General features: G+C 40.8%; 1 protein-coding gene across 1 annotated transcript in view; it reads right to left on the reverse strand.

The window, feature by feature from the left end:
• Window positions 1-12,653: 12,653 nt before the first annotated feature.
• COPZ1 (coat protein complex I subunit zeta 1) overlaps window positions 12,654-20,984 on the reverse strand; it is a 30,036-nt gene continuing 21,705 nt past the window's right edge. The window contains exons 5-9 of the mRNA XM_089691409.1: window positions 19,725-19,780; window positions 17,908-17,985; window positions 17,192-17,243; window positions 14,641-14,679; window positions 12,654-13,728 (exon numbers count right to left, since the gene is read on the reverse strand). Of these exons, the coding sequence (XP_089547535.1) occupies window positions 13,681-13,728; window positions 14,641-14,679; window positions 17,192-17,243; window positions 17,908-17,985; window positions 19,725-19,780 (273 nt within the window). The 3' untranslated portion in view covers window positions 12,654-13,680. The remainder of the gene's footprint in view (window positions 13,729-14,640; window positions 14,680-17,191; window positions 17,244-17,907; window positions 17,986-19,724; window positions 19,781-20,984) is intronic.

The raw sequence follows: 20,984 nt of genomic DNA on the forward strand, positions 1-20,984 counted from the left end.
TTGTAGGGGCTTCGCCACTGCACAGACATCCATCCACTTAGCAAACCTTATACTAAACCTCCCTCAACACTTGCCTCTTTTGACCTTGCTACTACCGAAGAGGTCACTAAGGTTTTCTCAGAAGCCCATCTCACTACCTACCCCCTGGATCCTGTCCCCTCACAACTACTATGGTCACCCTCTTCTTCCATCCTATGCTCCCTCACTCACATCCTCAATCTTTCCCTCTCTAATGGTGCCTTCCCCTCCCCTCTAAAGCATGCACACATCACTCCCATACTTAAAAAGTCCTCCCTGGACCCCCCCAACATGAACAACTTAAGACCCATCTCCCTGCTGCCATTTTCCTCTAAGCTCCTAGAACGCTTAGTCTACAATCGCCTGAGCTCCTACCTCACTGACAACAACCTTCTTGACCCTTTACAGTCTGGCTTTCGCTCACTGAAACTGCCCTACTAAAACTCACTAATGATCTACTAACAGCTAAAACCAATGGCCACTACTTCGTACTCTTACTACTTGACCTCTCTGTGGCGTTTGATACGGTTGACCATCCCCTCCTCCTCAAAAAACTCCACTCTCTTGGTCTCAGACACTCTGCTCTCTCCTGGTTCTCCTCCTACCTATCGCAGCACTCCTTTAGCGTTACCTATAAAGCTGCCTCCTCCTCTTCACTCCCTCTTTCCGTAGGGGTCCCTCAAGTTTCTGTCCTTGGACCCCTTCTCTTCTCCATCTACACCTCCTCCCTTGGTCATTTGATAAACTCCCATGGCTTTAAGTACCATCTCTATGCTGATGACACACAAATCTATCTTTCTACCCCTCACCTCACCCCTTCAGTCTCCTCTCGCATTACTAACCTACTAAGTGACATATCAGCATGGATGTCACTCCACTTCCTCAAACTCAATCTTTCCAAAACTGAGCTCATAGTATTCCCCCCAGCCCGTGCCCCCTCCCCTGACTTCTCCATCAAGATCAATAACACAATCATCAGTCCCTCCCCTCATGCCAGGGTACTAGGTGTAATCCTAGACTCCCACCTGTCCTTTCAGCCCCAAATCCAATCACTGTCCAAATCTTGTAGACTTCACCTCCACAACATCTCCAAGATACGCCCGTTCCTAACCTTGGAAACCACTAAGCAACTTATTCACTCCCTTGTTATATCTCACCTTGACTATTGCAACTCCCTCCTCATTGGCCTACCTAATCGCAGGCTATCCCCTCTTCAGTCTATCATGAATGCTGCTGCCAGACTCATCCACCTTACTAACCGTTCTGTATCTGCCACCCCTCTCTGCCAATCCCTCCACTGGCTTCCCATTGCCCAACGGATAAAATTCAAAACATTAATAATAACGTATAAAGCCATTTATAACTCTGCCCCAAATTACATCACCAATCTTGTCTCTAAATATGACCCAAACCGTACTCTCCGCTCCTCGCAAGACCTCCTACTCTCTAGCTCCCTTGTCTCCTCCTCCCATGCTTGTCTCCAGGACTTCTCCAGAGCTTCCCCCATCCTCTGGAACTCTCTACCCCAATTTATCAGACTATCGCCTACTCTGCTCACTTTTAGGCGATCTCTGAAAACCTCTCTCTTCAGGGAAGCCTATCCTGCCCTCAGCTAATAATGGAATCTTCTACTCTTCCAACCAGTCCATCCCCCACAGTTACTACCTTTTGTACCACTAGCCCCTCCCTTCTAGATTGTAAGCTCCAAGGAGCAGGGCCCTCCTTTCCCTCGTGTATTGAACTGTATTGTTGCTGTATTGTCTCCCATTATATTGTAAAGCGCTGAGCAAACTGTTGGCGCTATATAAATCCTGTATAATAATAATTGTAAGGTACTGTTGCAGCTGGCAGGTTTTTGTTGCATCTAAGCAGTCACTATTAGTGCCTTTCTACCTGTTATACTGCTCTGCAGGTAAAGAAATTAACTCATTGTCAGCAAAAACGTTACGACTTTAACAACCATGACTCATTTGCTGTCAGCGGGATGCTCTGCTGTCAGTAGCATGTAAACAAAAGAAGTGCCGGTTAAAATGTTTTTTTTTTTTTTTTTTAAAGCGTTGGGTTCCCCTCCCCAATCTATACCAGGCCCTTTGGGTCTGGTATGGATTTTGAGGGGAACCCTATGCCAAAATTAAAACAAAAAAATGGTATGGGGTCCTCCCAACATCGATACCAGACCCTTCGGAAAGAGGGGGGATGAGAGGGTACCCCCCACTTCTGAACCATGCAAGGCCACATATGCTCAACAAGAGGGGGTCAAGGGCTTCTAACCCACAACCCTGGGCAGTGGTTGTTGGGGTCTGCAGGTGGGGGGCTTATCAGAATCCGTAAGCCCCCTTCAACAAGGGGGCCCCCAGATCCCAGGCCACCCATGTGAATGAGAACAGGGTACATGTTACCTACTCATTCACAAAAGTGTCAAAAGTAAAGAAAAAAAAAAATACAAGCCCCCCCCCCCAAAAAAAAAAATCCCCTGAAGTAGATCCAACATCAATCATGATGAATGTCGACTCGCATACACAAAGAAAAAAAATGCCGCCCACCAAACTGTGTCTCGTACCACAGATAAACATGGGGAGGGGCCCCCAGTGACATCATCAGGTGACCCCGTCCCATGTCTAATTGTCATATGCTGAGTATCTCTCCAAGGTACATGTAATTTGCCAATTGACAGGTAGACATGAAGGTGGGGTCACCCCCCCCCCCCAAAGCACACCACCCATGTTGAAGGCACGTGGCCTGGTTCAGGAAGGGGAGGTGATAGTTCGCCCCCCCCCCCTTTCCTGGCCTGTTCAGATAAGGGTATATACTTTGGGGGGGGACCACACACTTTTTTTTATTTTGGCTTGGGGTTCCCCTTAAAATCCATACTAGACCAAAGGGTCTGGTGTGGATTTTGGGGGGGGGATACCACACCATTTTTATGTTAATTTTGGCATGTGGTTCCCATAATATCGATACCAGACCCAAAGATGGATTGGGGGGGGAACCCTACCGTGTTTTGTTTTTTTTTTCTTTTTAAAAGCACTTATTTTGTTTTCATTCTGCTGACAGCGAGGAATCCTGCTGATAGCAGGTGAGTCATGGTTGTTAAGAACACAGCGGCCACCCGCTCCTTAACCACTTCCCGACCGACCGTTGTATATAAACGGCCGGACGGTGGCAGTACAGGGTCGGGTGGCCGTTTATGAACGGCCTCCCCGCACCCTGCTTGTGTGCCCTCCCTGGGAGCGCGCAGCACCGCGATCCGGTGCCCGCTGTGTCCTCCGGACACAGTGAAACACCGATCGTCGGACGGGACCTCTGTACAAGGTCCCGATCATGTGATCACTGATTGGCCAATCAGTGATCACATGCAAAGTAGTAAGCAAGATGTCACTTGTGACATCATTGCTTACTATGTGTGAAATCTGTGAATGATCACAGAGGTCACATGGTACAAGGCTATTCACAACAGCCTTGTACCATGTGACAAGCTGTGACCAATCACAGCTCACTCAGTATTTCTCAATGAGTGCAGGAATGCACACAGAGAGAAAGAGAAATGATTGCTTTTACATCCTATATGGGTATAAAAGCAATCAGTAAAAAAAAAAAAAAAAAAAATCTTCATCACCCCCCACAAGTAGTACAGTGTCACCATGGTGACACTGTACTGCTAGGGTGACAGTATGTAAAAAAAAAAAAATAAATAAAAAATAATAATATAAAAAAATAAAATAAAAATGTAAAAAAAAATGTTTAAAAATTATAATTTTTGGTTATAAACTAATTAGTTTTTTTTTTGTTTTTTTGCTAAAAAGATAACGGAATACATTTTGGCAAAGATGTATGATGAAATATTATTTATTTGCAAAATTTTATTAAAAAAAACACTTTTGTTCAAAATATTTGGACTTTTTCATTACATAGCAAAAAAAATAAAAATCCCAGTGGTGAATAAATACCACCAAAATAAAGCTTTATCTGTCTTAAAAAAAATGGTAAAAAATAATTTGGGTACAGTGTTGCATGACTGCGCAATTGTCATTCAAAGTGTGATAGCGCTGAAAGCTGAAAATTGCCCTGGTCAGGAAGGGGGTAAAAGTGTCCGGTCTGGAAGTGGTTAACAACTGGCTCTTCTCAATGGTGCGAATGATTTGAATGAATCTGAAAACTTTGTTAATAGTTTTTTAGATTCATTCAGATTCATTGCTATGTCCATTCAGAAATTCAGAATACATAGCCTTCTTCCAAAATTTTAATTTTCAATACAAATTTCATTCAATATTTTCAAATCCATTTAAAAAATCTGAATCTGGTCAAAAAAGATTAAACAAAATGAAACAATGAATTTTGAATATAACAATTCAAATAATAATTTTGAACAGAAAAAATAATGCGGTTTTTCAAAATTCTAATTTATTCAATATATTTGATTAAAATTTGATTCGAATACTTTAAATCCATTGAAAAAATTTGAATCCAGTAGAAAAAATGAATAAACAAAACTAAACAAATTTTGTTATGAATGCAACTAAATAAAATTAGTAACTTAATGAATTGATCTAAAATTAAACAAATTTTTCGTTTTGCACATGTAGCTCCTCCCACAAGAGTCTCGAAATCAGGATAAAATAAACTTTCCTTTCTGCATATTAAAAATTTTCTTTGTTTAGATTACCTAACTGGTTGATGCAGAAAGAGGACCATTACTGTTCTTCTTTGGAACATTTGTGATTAAACTGCCAGGAGAGGACTATCCCTTCCAGGTCACTACATGATTAGTACACTTTTTACTGCCTTGTTACCTCTCCTTTTCCTCAGTACCTTGATCTCTATAGTTTCTATGTGAGTGGTACAAAAATGAAAGACAGATGTGAAGAAAAACACCAAGATCACAAATCTTCACAATTCCAGGTGTTTGGAATGCAGCCCAGTGTAAGCTGGTACTCTGCTAACCCAGCTTTCATGTAGACGTAAAATGTCAGCATTAGAACATATTTCTCCTTTGAAGTTTGTATTAGATACACCTTCTTACTGTATGGGTGCAATTTTCTCCTACACATTCTCAAGCTTCGTTCCAGGAAAGATCTCACACTGGTCTGCAAGGTGTTCCATTACTAGGATGGAGGCATTCAGTCAATATGAAATTTATTTAAAACTAGGTTCACACCTATGCAGTTTGCGTTTCAGCCGTTTCTGCATTGCATTTTGCATTTTTGCACCTGCGTTTTTTGACACGTTTTTTATTTTTCTTCTTCCTAGGCAGATTTAAAATGCAAAACGCAGCAAAAATGCACTACATGCTTTTCTGGAGCGTTTCCATTGAAGTCTATAGAACCAAAAACTTTTTGCATTCAAAAAAGTCCCTGACACTTTCCAAAAAACGCACTGGGTGAAAATGCGGCGATGTGTCCCATAGGAAATCATGTTAAATGGACTGTACTGCGTTTCTGCAAAATGCTGCGGAAAATGCTTAGGTGTGAACCTAGGGTAAAGCTGGACTCCAGCTAAATATACAGCTGAAATAAATTTATATAATTATTTTTACCGGTTAACCTTGTGATCCCGGAACCCCTGGCAGATAGCACAGCCAGGATAGTGACTTCACAATTCTCCGCTGCAGTTAAGAAAAAACAGCCTGGTCTACTGTTCAGTAAAGACCATGTGGAAATCATCACTTTGCTTTTCTCCTCTCAGCAAATACCAGGAAAAATTCCTGAACAAATCTCTGGACTAAGCAGCTTTTGTATAAGTTGCTGGAGTTTAGCTTTAAAGTGTATGAAAAGGCCAAACCTTTTAGTCACAGAGTAGGGAAGAGCATGTGCTGGCATGCAGTTTCCTCCTTGTGCTGCACTGCAACGTGATCAGGGCCCTTTATAGCAAGTCTCAGTTACCGTGCACTGAAAGACTAGTGACGATCCACATCCTGTTGGCAATGTGGATGTTTGTAATATTGTAGATCAACCATGAAATTCAAAAAGTAAGGGATAAGTTCACCTGTCGTAGCATGTTACACCCATATTCAGGGTGTAACACGTTATGAATACACAGGCCCTCGCTCTGACAGCTAGCGAGGGATCGTCACTCCCCCTAGTTGTCAAATTAGAAAAAAAAAACATGGCTGTGCAAAGCTCTGCCCCGCCCAGCCGCGCCACTCATTCACAGTCCTCTGTGAATGAGAAACTACAAGTCCCAATAGCCTTAGCAGCTGTCAGCTTGTAGTCCTCAATGATTTATTAATTCTTCCTGTCAGTATATCTGCTTGCCCATACGGGATGTACTGACAGATCTGCAGGAGACCTGCCTGGAACCAGAGATCTGCTGATTGCTGATGCAATGGTTTCCAGGCTCCTGCAACCAAAAATAATAAATGCACATTTTTTTACCTGCAAAAATAATGTGCATTAATTATTTTTGGGAAAAAGGTGAACGTATCCTTTAAAGTGGAACTTGACGCTCTCAACCAACATTTACTGTTTAGAATCATTATGCTGCTAGCATTAGTACATAGATAGGCAAATACATTATATTTACTCGTTTTAAACTATTTTGTTACATTTCTTTAGTTACTTCCTACTTTCAATGCCTAGGCAAATAATGTAATACATCCCAGGAGGGGAGAAGGGATATTCTCAGCTAAGCACACCCTCCTGCCTGCATGCCCAAGCGAAGGGCACATGGAAAGTAACTTTTTTTTTCTTTTATATATAATGAAGAGGTGCAGTGCATCTACTACTGTTGCAAAGTAAAACATAAAAAGTGTAATATACTGATCATTGTAAAAGTTCCGTCCATGTATCCAAGTTTCTGTAGGCAAATCAGCAATTATGTGTGAGATTCAACGCTGTCAGTATAAATAATGTTTACCTTAATCCAACATACATGGTGGAGAAGGGTTTTGAAGCCCAATTGAACCTTCAGATTAAAATCAGCTAAATACATTGAGGTGAATCAAAAAAAAAAAAAAAAGGGGTGCAGCCATAAAGTTTATTTTCTTTAGAAAGAAGCCAAATTCTGAGTAGAAAGGCCTCCCTTGCCAGCATGCTGTAGAGGAGGACCTTTGCTCTGTGTTGAAGTAGAGATCTCTCTGCAGAGGTACAACCATCCCATGTTGAGTCAGACTTATAGCTCTGCAGTCAGCACAAAATCATGCTCCTCACTAACTGATCTGGATAACAAAACAAGAAAACAGAGTGCGTACAACCACCTAGTGTAACTCCATTTATTATTACATAGTTAGTCTGGCTGAAAAAAGACAAACGTCTATCCAGTTCAACCATAAAAAGTGCAATTGGTTTTATGATCGTTAAAATCATAAAACCAATTGCACTCACATGGTACAATAGAAATGAGGCACTTCTAATATAATAATCCTCCTCGACTCCTTTCCAACATCAGTGGCATAATTCATGTGATGAGCTGGTTAGTGAACAGCTCCCCTCAGTCCTACAGTGGCCTGACAGAGCGTACCACCGCTAGTGTGCATGCGCCCAGGCCAGCCAGTGCACGCTTGGTGTTTACGTCTTTCTGCTCCGGAGAGAGGGGAGGAGGGAATGTCCTGCGTGGTTGCTATGATGATGCATTTCCGAGGCATGGCCTCCTTTGTTAAGTCACGCCCACCTGCAATACCCAAAGCTTTTTATATGGTATGTTTCGCTCCTCCTTTGGATCCTTAAAGGGGTTCTTCTAAAGGTGGGACCACAGCAACCAAGTGTACAAGCCTCCTGTTTTTGATATGCGAGACGTTGGCTGGACGGTTGCCAGACATATTTCATTCTGTACCCCATAGACTCGTTGCATTGTTTGAAGCAGCTGGTTTGTATAGTCAAACGTATTAGTGGTCCAGCTTCTTCCTCAAATACGCTCAGTAAGGATCTGCTCTTGGGGCTGTCTAACAAAGCCTCCTCCAACAGCCTGACTTTTTGTACTAATACTGAGCTGCGTGTACAAGTGAATGAATATGCATTGACTGTATGAACTCAACCACACAGCCGAGTTTGACAGGTACGCAGGGGCAAATGCCCGGCTCCAGATTCACATGCGCATTGGGGCCTGTGCACCTATCAAACTCAGCTGTGCAGGTGAGTCTGTACAACCATTTACTAATACAGGCTGCCTGCATGCAGCTCAGCACTAGTACAAAAAGATAAATAAGCTGCTCTACATGCCGTATGGGGCTGAACACATGTGTGAATGGGCCCTTAGATTAATCAGCTTATATTTTGCCTTCCTTGGCTCCCCCCCTTTCATCAATATGCTAATGAAGTTTAAAAATTAAGCCTTGCCATTTTCATTACAAAACCTTAGACACTGAATCTCTGTGCTTCTCTATGCAATGCAGAACATAGCTGGTGGGAGGGGCAAGCAGGATGCTGTAACTAGCTTCATGAGAGCAAAACAGCACTCTGTATCAATACTTTTCTCCAGAGTCCTAAGCTCTGATGCATGCAGTGTGCCGATTCTTTGGAGGAGTTATAGAAATATTAAAATGCCTTTGTGGATAGTCTAGAGGAGCGAGGCAAACCTCACTAGGTAATGGCGTCACGTGATCCTGACTTGCACAGTGTACATTTAAAATATTTCAGTACAGCAGAGGCACCCGTACAACTGTACAAGTCTGTATGTAAGAAAGAGACATGCAACAGTTAACAAAAGTATTTCTGGTGCACAAAAGTGGAAACAAACTTTATTTCAATGTACACTGCATCCAGAAAGTATTCACAGTGCTTAACTTTTGCTATATTTTGTTATGTTACAGCCTTATTCCAAAATGGATTAAATTAATTTTTTCCTCAACATTCTACAAACAATACCCCATAATGACAAAGTGAAAGAAGTTTGTTTTGAAATCTTTGCAATTTATTAAAAACAAAACAAAAAAACAAATGTATATAAGTATTTACAGCCTTTGCCACGACACTCAAAATTGAGGTCTGGTGCATGCTGTTTCCACTGATCGTCCTTGAGATGTTTCCACAACTTGATTGGAGTCCACCTGTGGGAGATTCACCTGTGGGAGATTCAGTTAATTGGACATGATTAGGAAAGGCATAAACCTGTCTATATAAGGTCCCACAGTTAACAGTGCATGTCAGAGCACAAACCAAGCCATGAAGTCTAATGCAGGCCGAAAAATCGGTTGTTCAAGTGGCCGACGTTACCATCAATGGTAAAAAAAAAAAAAATCGGCCGATTTTCTACCCGTCTAGAGCCGGCAAAAAGTGTCCCTGCAGAGAGCTCTGCTATTTCTTTGACAGTTCTCTGACAGTTCCTTGACATTTATAGAAGTTGCAACAATGTATCTATTTGTTTCCATTTAGGATACAGATGTTTTTATTCGGAAACAAATAGATACAATGTTTCAACCGCTGTAAATGTCAAGGAACTGTCAGAGAACTGTCAGAAATAGCGGAGCTCTCTGCAGAGACACTTTTTGCTGGACTGGAATTCTTATTTTCATCCTACTTCTTCATCCTCATCCTCTTCTGCATCCTCATCCTCTTCTGCATCCTCATCCTCTTCTGCATCCTCATCCTCTTCTGCATCCTCCTCTTCTGCATCCTCCTCTTCTTCATCCTCTTCTTCATCCTCATCTTCTTCTTCTTCTTCTTCTTCTTCATCCTCATCCTCTTCTTCATCCTCATCCTCTCCATCATCCTCATCCTATTCATCATCATCATCATCCTCATCCTCTTCCTCTTCTTCATCCTCTTCCTCTTCTTCATCCTCTTCCTCTTCATCATCCTCTTCCTCTTCATCATCCTCTTCCTCTTCATCATCCTCTTCCTCTTCATCATCCTCTTCCTCTTCATCATCCTCTTCCTCTTCATCATCCTCTTCCTCTTCATCATCCTCTTCCTCTCCATCATCCTCTTCCTCTCCATCATCCTCATCCTCTCCATCATCCTCATCCTATTCTTCATCACCATCCTCATCCTCTTCTTCATCTTCATCCTCATCCTCTTCTTCATCCTCATCCTCTTCTTCATCCTCATCCTCTTCTTCATCCTCATCCTCTTCTTCATCCTCATCCTCTTCTTCATCCTCATCCTCTTCTTCTTCTTCACCCTCATCCTCTTCTTCTTCCTCTTCCTCATCCTCTTCCTCATCCTCTTCCTCATCCTCATCTTCATCCTCATCTTCATCCTCATCCTCTTCTTCATCCTCATCCTCTTCTTCATCCTCTTCTTCTTCTTCTTCTTCATCCTCTTCTTCATCTTGTCTTCCTCTTGCAGGTCACTGCTCATGCGCAGATTTTTTATCGGTAAAAAATCGGCCGATTTGCCCACTAATTGCCGCGAAAATCGGCCGATCGGCAAAATCGGCCGATTTTTTTCCAACTTTACCGAAAAAAAAAAACCGGCCAAAATACCGAAAAACGGCCGACCAAATCGCCCACTAATGATCCGAAAATCGGCCGATTTTATTTTCGGCCGAAAAATCGGCCGATTTTCGACCCATCTATGGCCTGCATAAGGAATTGTCCGTAGACCTCCGAGACAGGATTGTGTCAAGGCACAGATCTGGGGAAGGGTACAGAAAAGTTTCTGCAGCATTGAAGGTCCCAATGAGCACAGTGGCCTCCATCATCCGTAAATGGAAGAAGTTTGGAACCACCAGGATTCTTCCTAGAGCAGGCCACCCGGCCAAAATGAGCGATCAAGGGAGAAGGGCATAGCCAGGGAGGTAACCAAGCACCCGATGGTCACTCTGAAAGAGCTTCAGCGACCACCATCTCTGCAGCACTGCACCAATCAGGCCTGTATGGTAGAGTGGCCAGACGGAAGCCACTCCTCAGGAAAAGGCCTGGAGTTTGCCAAAAGACACCTGAGGGACTCTGAGACCATGAGAAACAAAACTCTCTGGTCTGATGAAACAAAGATTGAACTGTTTGGCTTGAATGCCAAGCGTCATGTCTGGATGAAAGCAGGCTCCACTCACCACCTGACCAATAACATCCCTACAGTGAAGCATGGTGGTGACAGCATCATGCTGTGGGGATGTTTTTCAGTGGCAGGAACTGGGAGACTAGTCAGGATCGAAGGAAAGATGAATGCAGCAATGTACAGAGCCTTTCTTGATGAAAACATGCTCCACAGCGCTCTGGGCCTTAGACTAGGGCGACGGTTCAACTTTCAACAGGACAACGACCCTAAGCACACAGCCCACATAACAAAGGAGAGGCTACAGGCCAACTCTGTTAATGTCCTGGAGTGGCCCAGCCAGAGCCCAGACTTGAACCCGATTTGAACATCTCTGGAGAGATCTGAAAATGGCTGTGCACCGACACTCCCTATCCAACCTGATGGAGCTTGAGTGGTACTGCAAAGAAGAATGGGAGAAATTGCCCAAAGATAGGTGTGTCAAGCTTGTAGCATCATACTCAAAACAACTTGAGGCTGTAATTGGTGCTAAAGGTGCTTCAACACAGTATTGAGCAAAGGCTGTGAATACTTATGTACATGTGTTTTTTTTTTTTTCTTTTTAATAAATTGCAAAGATTTCAAAGTAACTTCTTTCATTGTCATTATGGGGTATTGTTTGTAGAATGTTGAGGAAAAAAATGAATTTAATCCATTTTGGAATAAGGCTGTAACTTAATAAAACGTGGCAACATTCTGGCAGCTGCTATTGCAGATATGGGCATCTGAATCCCGCTCTTATGCATTTCCTGGATTTCGATGCAGCTGGCTACCCAGCATGCACTTAACTGTCTCGGGCTTGTACGGTAATACCGCGATATTAGATGCTTAAGATGCCCAAAGACTCCTGGGATCGATGACGCTGATATCCCAGGAGTTCGTGGGATAGCCCGATGATGCAAACGCCTAGGCGGCCAGTACCAGAAGTGACGTGAAAATTACAAAAAAAAAAAAAAAAAAAAAAAAAAACTGCTTTAAGGGAAATTGATTATTTTCAAAATTATTTTCTTTTTTTACACACAAAAAAAAAAAAAATCAGTTAATACCAAGGGGAAAAAAATAGCTTTATCTTTCTCAAAAAAATTATATAAAACTCATTTGGGTACAGTGTTGCAAAATGGAGCAACTGTCAAACTAACAGTGCTGAAAATGGAAAATGACCTGTAATGAGGGGGTATTACAGGCTGTTACTCAAGTTATTAAAGCCCAATTCTTTCAAAACGTGGACATTAGTCTCTTCTTCCAAACACATCAAACAGGCAGGATAGTGCTCACAATATACAATTATATCAGCTGAGGAACATTCAGTAAACTTCAGTCTGATGTGGAAATACATCTCCACGGCCATATCTGCTAAAAGACTGATCTAGCGGAAAAAGGAAATCGGTCAAGCTTTGGGATTCTACTGCCTATCATACCAATTAATGTAAAACACAATCAATGACCTAAGGACTCTCTGTTCAGGACAGAGATGCAGAAAACACTGAGATCTCTATATAACCTAGAAGACTGATTTATTCACGTGTGAACAGAACTTGGGCTGATTTACAGTTGTGGAATGTGTGTGGACATGAACCTGTATTCCCTACAAGTACCCATTTTACATTTTAGTAACTCATGTCCTGTGAGTTTAATTCTTACTGCAAATTAAAAATAGCACTGGTCTTAAAGTGGATGGAGAAAACCTGCTGTCAATATCAAAATGAGCAATGAAACCAAAACAACATATTCACATTTGTATGTCATTTATTTATCATTATAAAGGTCTAAAGTTTGTACAGCACTTTGGATAGCAATAGAAGACCACAACCTCAGTACAAAGCACCTGCTTCTGGACTTCAGTATACCTATTTCTAATCCTATCATCAAGTACAGAAGCAAGTTTTAGTATTGAAGTTGTGCTTTCAAGGTGAACTACATAGCACACATGTACATGGCATACTCTACATTGGTCCTCAAAGTTATGATACACATTTTCAGTTTATTAAAAAAAAAAAAAAAAAGGTTCCTGCTGACCCATGTGTCAATCTTAAGCTGGCCACACACTACAAAACTATTGTATATTCTTATTTTACGTTTATCTAGAGCTATGTAGTCCTACCCGATTGTAGTGCATGTGGCCATCTTTAACCTGCGTGCTGTGGATATAAAAATATAAATATCCTTAGATGTGTAAATCAAATGTTAACAGTTCAAATGGGTAAGGCAGTATGAACATAATCTCCCATGAAGCTGAGAGGGATGCTGATGGTTTGAACCATTTTCTGTCCATCATATAAATTTACAATTCTGTTTCTAATAGTAATCACATCTATAACTTTATTTGTGGCCCTCAGTAGTCAACGTCATTAACTGAGTGAAAGCAAGAGTGTAAAGTATGAATTTGTTCCTAATCTCTACAATAAAAACTGCAACTTGACACAATGACACTGATCATTTTTAACTTCGGGGCTGTCATATGTACTTTATCTAGGCTCTCACTACCAGCAGGACAGGACACCAATTACACACTGTTCCCACATAGGGAGCCAGTAGCAAAATGTAAGGTTGGATACATAAAATAAAGATTTTAACAAGTAGGCAAACACTAGTAATGAACTTTAATGCCATGAGTAATTGCCTCTTGCTGCTGTGGTGGACATCAGCGCCACTGCTCTAAACCATAGGGATACACACAGGCAAAGGGTAAGAACTGGGATCTAGACAGGAGGTCCCAATACGATGGAATGAAGATATCTAAGAACAGATGAACTTGCTATCGGAGGAGTGACCACTTGATTTGCTCTTTAGCAGACTGCAGCACCTAAAAACAGAACATATCATATTAATACACAGACACTACATCCAGTTATTCATGAACTGTTTTTTTTTTTTTTCTTTAATTTCTCCAATAATGTAGGCTGATAAATTTACACCTATCCTGAATGTACCCAATCATGCTAGTATATAGAATATGTCAAAAGTGCAACTGTCTAGATATAAAAGGTGCCACTTGAGCAACAAAGTGGCTTTTGAAGGAACAGACGCCGCTCAAACCAGTCCAGTGAGTCAGATGTATGACCCCTGTGACCAAGCCCCAGTGGGCAGGGAAAAATGAGTCAGAGGGCACGGGCGGAGCAGTGGCTGAGGCCATCTCATACATCGGACTCACTGGGCAGGATTTGAGTGGTGTCTGTTCCTTCACTACATCGGAGCTACTGTAAGCATTTTGGGACACTGCTCCCTCTTTCCATATACTCGCGGGGATACGCGTTCTTGCTTTCCAGCTTGGACAGGAGCCATAAGTGTTGTCTGCAACAAAGTGGCTTGGTTTGGCAGTTTTGTATTGTATTGTATTTAAAAAATATTTTGGAGTAAAATTAGATTTTTTTTTGTATCTAAGTCCACTTTCAATGCCCAAGTCAATCAATATATAACTCTGGGAATGCAAGAATCCAAGTAGAGCAGCACAAAACTTATCACTGAAATAAAGAGAAGTAAACCGATAGTCACCATTACCAGTCAATGATAATGGAATGACATCACAAAATGCCAAACTGTCACTCTCACACTTTAGACACAACTTACATTGAGGTGATGCAAAAAAAGGTTTTATTTTTGGGTAAGGATGAGAAATATGAGCTCATTTTAGCACTTTTACATATCAATCCCCACTTCCCACTCAGTAAGTAATGTTAACTTAGAAGTCTGATGTACTGGAGTTAGGGATTCTTACCTGAGAGACCGTTTGTTCTGTAAGAGGAACATCATCACCCTAAAAATAGAATTAGAGAATTACTTCATATGCTACAATATATTAGTCCCAGGAATACAATTTTAATACCATTCCACCAAACACTCAGACAGCACCCCAAGCACCCCTTCATCCCCCACTATGCCTTTCTCCATATTAACCTCCAGACTTCCAGACACCCTACTGATCTTTGCTCTGCTACAGTGCCAATGACACCTCTTCCATCATTTGGTAGCTCTGCAGGTGGCGTTGCCAGTAGCTGGGCACAGATCCCTATGAGAGCATAGTAAACAGTGTAACAGCATGCTAATGGGGTTCATAAATCTGCCTTCTCAGCAGGCCGTTCACTCTGAGCTGTGTGGAAGGCCCATGGGACAGATGCTAGTAAGAGAAACAGCATATGGTGATACGGCACTTAACCACTTCACCACTTGCAAATCTAACTGCACGCTCAAAAGCGCAACCAACAGTTCCTATATTACTCAACAAAGAGCTCTTTAGAAGACTAAAAGGCTTTTACTACTAATGTACACAATCTACAATGATATTTATTTCAAAATGGCTCTTTGGATGCAGTAGGGTAACAATGATGTCAAGCCAGTGCCCTCAGTGTAGTCTTAAAGTGCATAATGGGACAAATATTGGGTCATTACCAGGTAAAGTATCAGAAATGAGCACTGCTAAAAGAACTAGTTGCTGTGCAACTTTATTCTTTGGCATGGGCTAAAGAAGAATTAGGGAGGGTTTGTGGCGGCCGCAGTGATCAAATATTTTGTTTAAATTGGATTATTTGCTATGGACAGCACAGACCATTATAAAAATGCTGACAAATTAAGAGTGATCTTTAACTCAAAAAACAATCTATACACATACCTTACTTAATAACCCTGTAATTTAATTTTTCATTCAATTATTTCTTACTGTGCTTTTCTGCCTCCATTGGCTCCCAAACATCTCCTTTTTCTTCTCACTTCCATTTGTTTGGAATAAACAGTACACATTAGTGGCAGTCGTGTACTGCGCTATGCACACTACAAATCTCATAGTCCCCAGTCCATCTCTGGAGTGATCAAGAAAGGTTGGCTATGTTCCTACATACAGCGGGACCATGCAGAATAAACAGCAAACCTCTAACTTGAAGGTGGATCACAGCAGGAATCTGAAGATTTGGATGAGGTTGAGAGCAATGGAAGATACATTTATGTGTTAGGAATATATACTTAAATATAGGGTTTTTATTTTAAACCAGAGTTTAGTGTCCCTTTAAGCTCTGTTATCTATTGGTAACCCTAAAAACCAGTTATTAGGAGCCAGGCTTGGGCAAGAATGACTGAGCATACTGGATACAATAAACATTCTGAGTAAACCCCAGACCAATCTGATATCAGTGCAAAATTCTGACTTACTCTTTATTGCTCTCAGCAATCAGTGCATATGTAAGCCTGCTTAAAGCAGAACTTCATTCTCTCAATCAACATTGACTATTTTTAATTCTTATGCTGTTAGCATTAATAGATAGGAAAGTATATCATATTTACTTGTTTAAACAATTTTTTTTACATTTCTTCAGTTACTTCCTGGTTTTCATGCCTAAGTAAATGGTGTTATATATCCCAGAAGTCTTCAGGAGAGGTTTTCTCAGCTAAGCACATCCTCCTGCCTGCATACCTGGGCTAAGGGCAGATGGATTCCAAGAAGTAAAATGGTACATGAATCATCTGCCTTTACTCAAGACGGCCATGCCCAGAAATGCTAGGGGGTGTTTTGCAAAGCGATTTCTAAGCAAAATAAAGCATGAAGACATGGAACGATGGGAGAGGTTGCTTTGAATTTTTTTAAAAAAGAATGAAATAAATAGTTTCGTGGTGCTCAGATGAAGTGTAGTTTTGCTTTAATAATATTTGCAAACTTGTGAAAAGGGAATGAGTGTTTGCTGGTTCTGTGCACTGGGTCACATATCTTTTGATGGCTGGCTGCCAGAAAAATTAGGTCTATGTGTAGGGAAAATGGGCACTGGTAGACTAAATACCATGAACTTACCAGCTACATGACAATTGGCTCAATGCACACAGCAGCATAAGTATACTCCTATTCAAAGTGCTGCAACTTATTCTTACTTTGTCTAATGAAAATTACAGGCTGTATAAAGCCCAGTGAATGAAGTGTATCTAGAGCGGTTTAAAAATACTCTCCAATGTTAGCCATTAGTATTTTTCTGTCTATAAAATTCCTTTATCACAGGTTGCGTGTGTAAGTGTGAGAACTGCAGTACAGTCTACAGCATTGTTTTCATATGTAGTTCTGCCTCCTCAGCTTAACATACTGGAATTTTTCAGCCACCTGTCAGTGCATTCATTTAACATATTATTTATACTATACTGGATTTCAGTGTTTTTAGCCTTAAAAGTAACATTTACTACAGAACAACCATTTAGATTCTTCCTCTCATGTTTCAAGTGCAGTGAAGAGTAAGACAGGGTGGACCCCAAAGGTTGTTGCTCTACAGTTCTTTATTCATACACCTTCAACATACCCTCAGTGCAACACGATGAACCACTTGCTGGGGGTCACTCTCCAAAATAACTCTGTACAAAGAGAAAAAAAAAGGCTGATGACCAAATCCTTCCAGACATAGAAGAGTTAAGAGAACCCTCTTCTTACATGCCATTATAGCTGAAGCACGGAAGCTCAATCTGCAGAAGTCTATGATGGAATCAATCCTAATGATGTCATTACACGGCTACATAGCAACACTTATGCCGTAATGGCATTGTTAGGAGCTTTTCTCCTTGCAGAGTCTCTATGGTGGTAACGGCTGCTCTCTCACAATTCAAACAAAAACAAGCACAGACGGAAAATGTACAACTTCCAGATTAACACTTCTATTTACAATCGCAGGAGGATTTTACTGTCTTCATTTATGAATGTGAATTGCCTGGATGTTCATGCTGGATGTTTAACTACTAAGCTGCCAGCAGTTATTTCAGCAGACAACATCATGGCTTTCAGGAGACAAGAAATCAATGCACTATTTTATGTTAAAGACTTTACAACCTGGAAAGTAGAAGTGAAGAGCAGCTTTGGTTTAGATGGCATAATACCAAACTAGAAATGGCAGCACTATGGGGTACTGCAATACTCCACAGATTTCCTTATTGATGACACTGAATGCTTAGTGAAAGCACAGATGTCACTGTATATTAGCTGTCACACATGGCAAGCCAGGACAGACATCAAGACATCGCTTACCCTCCATCTATAATTTCATCAACTGCAAGGAACAGTCCTTCCATGTTCTCCAGGAGTGTTCGCTTCTCTACATTTTTTCTATTAAAACAAAAAAAAGAGAAACATATTTGACTCCAGACCAACAAAAAACAAAAGTTCATACAACCAAGGGAATATTTTTTATGTTAAACCTCGGTATTCTGATCATTTATTTTACTATTTATTACAGGTACTTATATAGCACAGTAGGTAGTTCCATGGTCATTTGGATGTCCCGCATCTACTGTCTATTATATGTATGCAGGATAAGTGAAGCGTAACGATAGTGGTGGGTACATCATGACCCCAAAGATCTCCTAAGGCCACAACGGCAAAGCCATGTTTGGGGAAGAGATATGTTACAAGCAATGTGCAGAGCAATGCAAAATGTATGACTTTTGCATGAAATATTCAGCTCAACTATATTATATTTAGCATCCCAGGACTCCTTTGAAACTCAAGTCAAGAGAAAGGAGAACCTTTGTAGGAAAATACAGTGTCTGCATACCCTTTTGTACTAAACACCAACCAGACACACAGGATGCCTGTTGATAATATCTCCTATAGTTCAATAGGACCCTGTCTCTTATCACAGTAATTATAACATTGTCCCTCACCACCACTGGAGGTCAGTGAAATGGGGATAAACTAGAAGTAAACATAGTAGCTGATGTCTTTTTTCAACTATTTCTTTTGTGCTGTGATTAGAATTCAACTTTAAAAACTCTCTTCAGTTCTAAACCTTACATTTAAAATGATTTACAATGCTCCTTCTTTAAAGAGGTTATTCCACCCAAAACTAATAATGCAGTTTTTGGAAATGGTGGAGTGTAAACCTTCTAACAATCTTTTCACTAGGGAACTTTGACGATTCTCTGCTCTTCGTTTTCCACAGCTGTACATCTGCCATAATGAGGCAAACCTCTTCTCACAGACATCTAGCCACTGGGCTCCACAAGACAAACAAAGACAAAGCTGAAATCTACTATTTTAGGGGCTAACCTAAAACAGGTCTTAACTAAACTCAACATTTAAAAACCATTTATTACATTTAAAGTGGGATTGAAATATTAATATAACAGCTCTAAAGTGTTCCCCCACCAAGATCCCGAACACCGCTAATAACCTGGATGTAGACTCCAAATCAGACATGTAACTTGAGCAGCTTGCAGCAGACCAGGGCACCTACTTTGTTTACACTGACTCTCTGGCTGACCACATCACTGCATCTGCAGTTACAGAAAATTGCCCACTTAAAAAAAAAAAAAGGCCGCCTAAAGTAATAAGGAACATAGGAAAATGTACAACTTCCAGATTATGACTTCTATTCTTTTGTTTCAAGCCGCCATCTTAGATGTCAGAGGCAGCTTGCACTTCCTGATAACTCACAGGCAACGCCCCACTGCATATTCTAGAGATCACCAACAGGGGTGGAGAATAACCTGAAGTCTCTTGGGATGTGTGGCATTTATCCAAGGAGGCTGTGGGATGATGAAATGGGGGGTTGGGTAAGGTGGTTAAAAAGGATCTTTCATACTTGTCTAAATGAGGAAGGGGGAAGTGGGAGCAAGCACCTGCAGAACAGGTACTTGCGTCTCAAAAAAAAAAAAAAAAAATTCTTGCAAAAGTTTAATAGGAAGGGTCAGAAAGAGGACATGTGTAAACAGTGAGTGAAGGTCTGCTTTAATTACATAAATACACCTGACAACACAGGTATGATATAATTGGAAGTTGGCATCATTAAGAGGAGGTACAGGACAAAAACATTTTGGTTACATGGCAAATATGTTATCACATACCTGAGCATCTGGCTTAATGAATCGAAAAGGCAATTCAGAACAGCCATCAACATGAGCTATATAGAAGTTAAAAATAAATATAGGATATGAATACACTAGCAGTCAGTAACTTAACAAGCAGAGCAGACAATAGACTACAAAATGGAAAGTGAGACCACTCAAGCAAGTGACACAAGCATTGTTTTCAGAAAAGCTGGAATGATTTAACTAAAACAGAACTGTCAAATGGCTAATTATCAGCCATACAGATAGTGAAACTGGCACAGTGCAACTTCCCTCTCATGCTGCAGTGTGTGTTGTGCTGCACTGAATTTACAGGTAGAGCAGTGACAGAACAGAAGCACATTGACCTGAAGTAGCTACGGGCTGTCTGGAAACATAAAAAAGGGCCAAGATCCCCACCTGCTGTGTATTATAAAGCTACAAAGTATGTAATGCAATATTACTTATTATTTTGGTACATACCATAATAAAAAAGAAAATGATATACAAAGCAAAGCAATGTGTATGCAACAGTGCATAAGGGCAACACTGACAAATAACAATGATCAGTAAAGAGGAGTAAATATATTCGCTCCCTGCCTCTTCGCGGTCACTGTGGTCATTATTAAGTCTAGTCATAACAAGTTAACATTATATAGCCATTCATATGTATACTTCAGGTAAAGCGTCTCCAACCTTGAACATACAAATTTACTTGCTAAAATCCTTGTGTATTAAAGTCTGCATGACGAGAAGACAGATCTACAGTTAGTGGAGCATGAATGGCTAAAGCAGAGCTCGGTCATTATTTGTTGGACTTGTTCAGATGGTTTTGCTTTGACAACAGAAAGCTCTTGCGGCATACTACAGTTACAATGCAACAGTAAAGGACAATGAAAATAAAACTATCTAAAAGTGTTCTTTCCCTTTAAAAAAAATCAAGGCCCAATATACCTTTTCCAAGACAGGATTTTAGCTGCTGCATAGATACCAAGCTAAAATCCAGAACAGCAGAAGGGTCATTTCTTGTAACATAAATCTACATTTAATGCAGTGTGAAAGTAGGCCACAGAGTTCAAGATTAAGTGCAATTCAGAATCATTTACTGAACTATATCAGGTTGAACAAACAATTTAAAGTGACCTTAAAACTAATAAGTCATAATAGCTTATACAAGATGACTTAATAGTTATTTGAGAGCCATTAGAGAGGTTCAGGGGTGTCAGCATTTACCTCTACCAAAACCAGTTAATGGCCGGGTTCAACCACTTAAATGCT

This window comes from Staurois parvus, unplaced genomic scaffold (genome assembly GCF_062004578.1).
Source record: "Staurois parvus isolate SC_StPar_1 unplaced genomic scaffold, SC_StPar_1.0 ptg000562l, whole genome shotgun sequence".
Lineage (NCBI taxonomy): Eukaryota > Metazoa > Chordata > Amphibia > Anura > Ranidae > Staurois > Staurois parvus.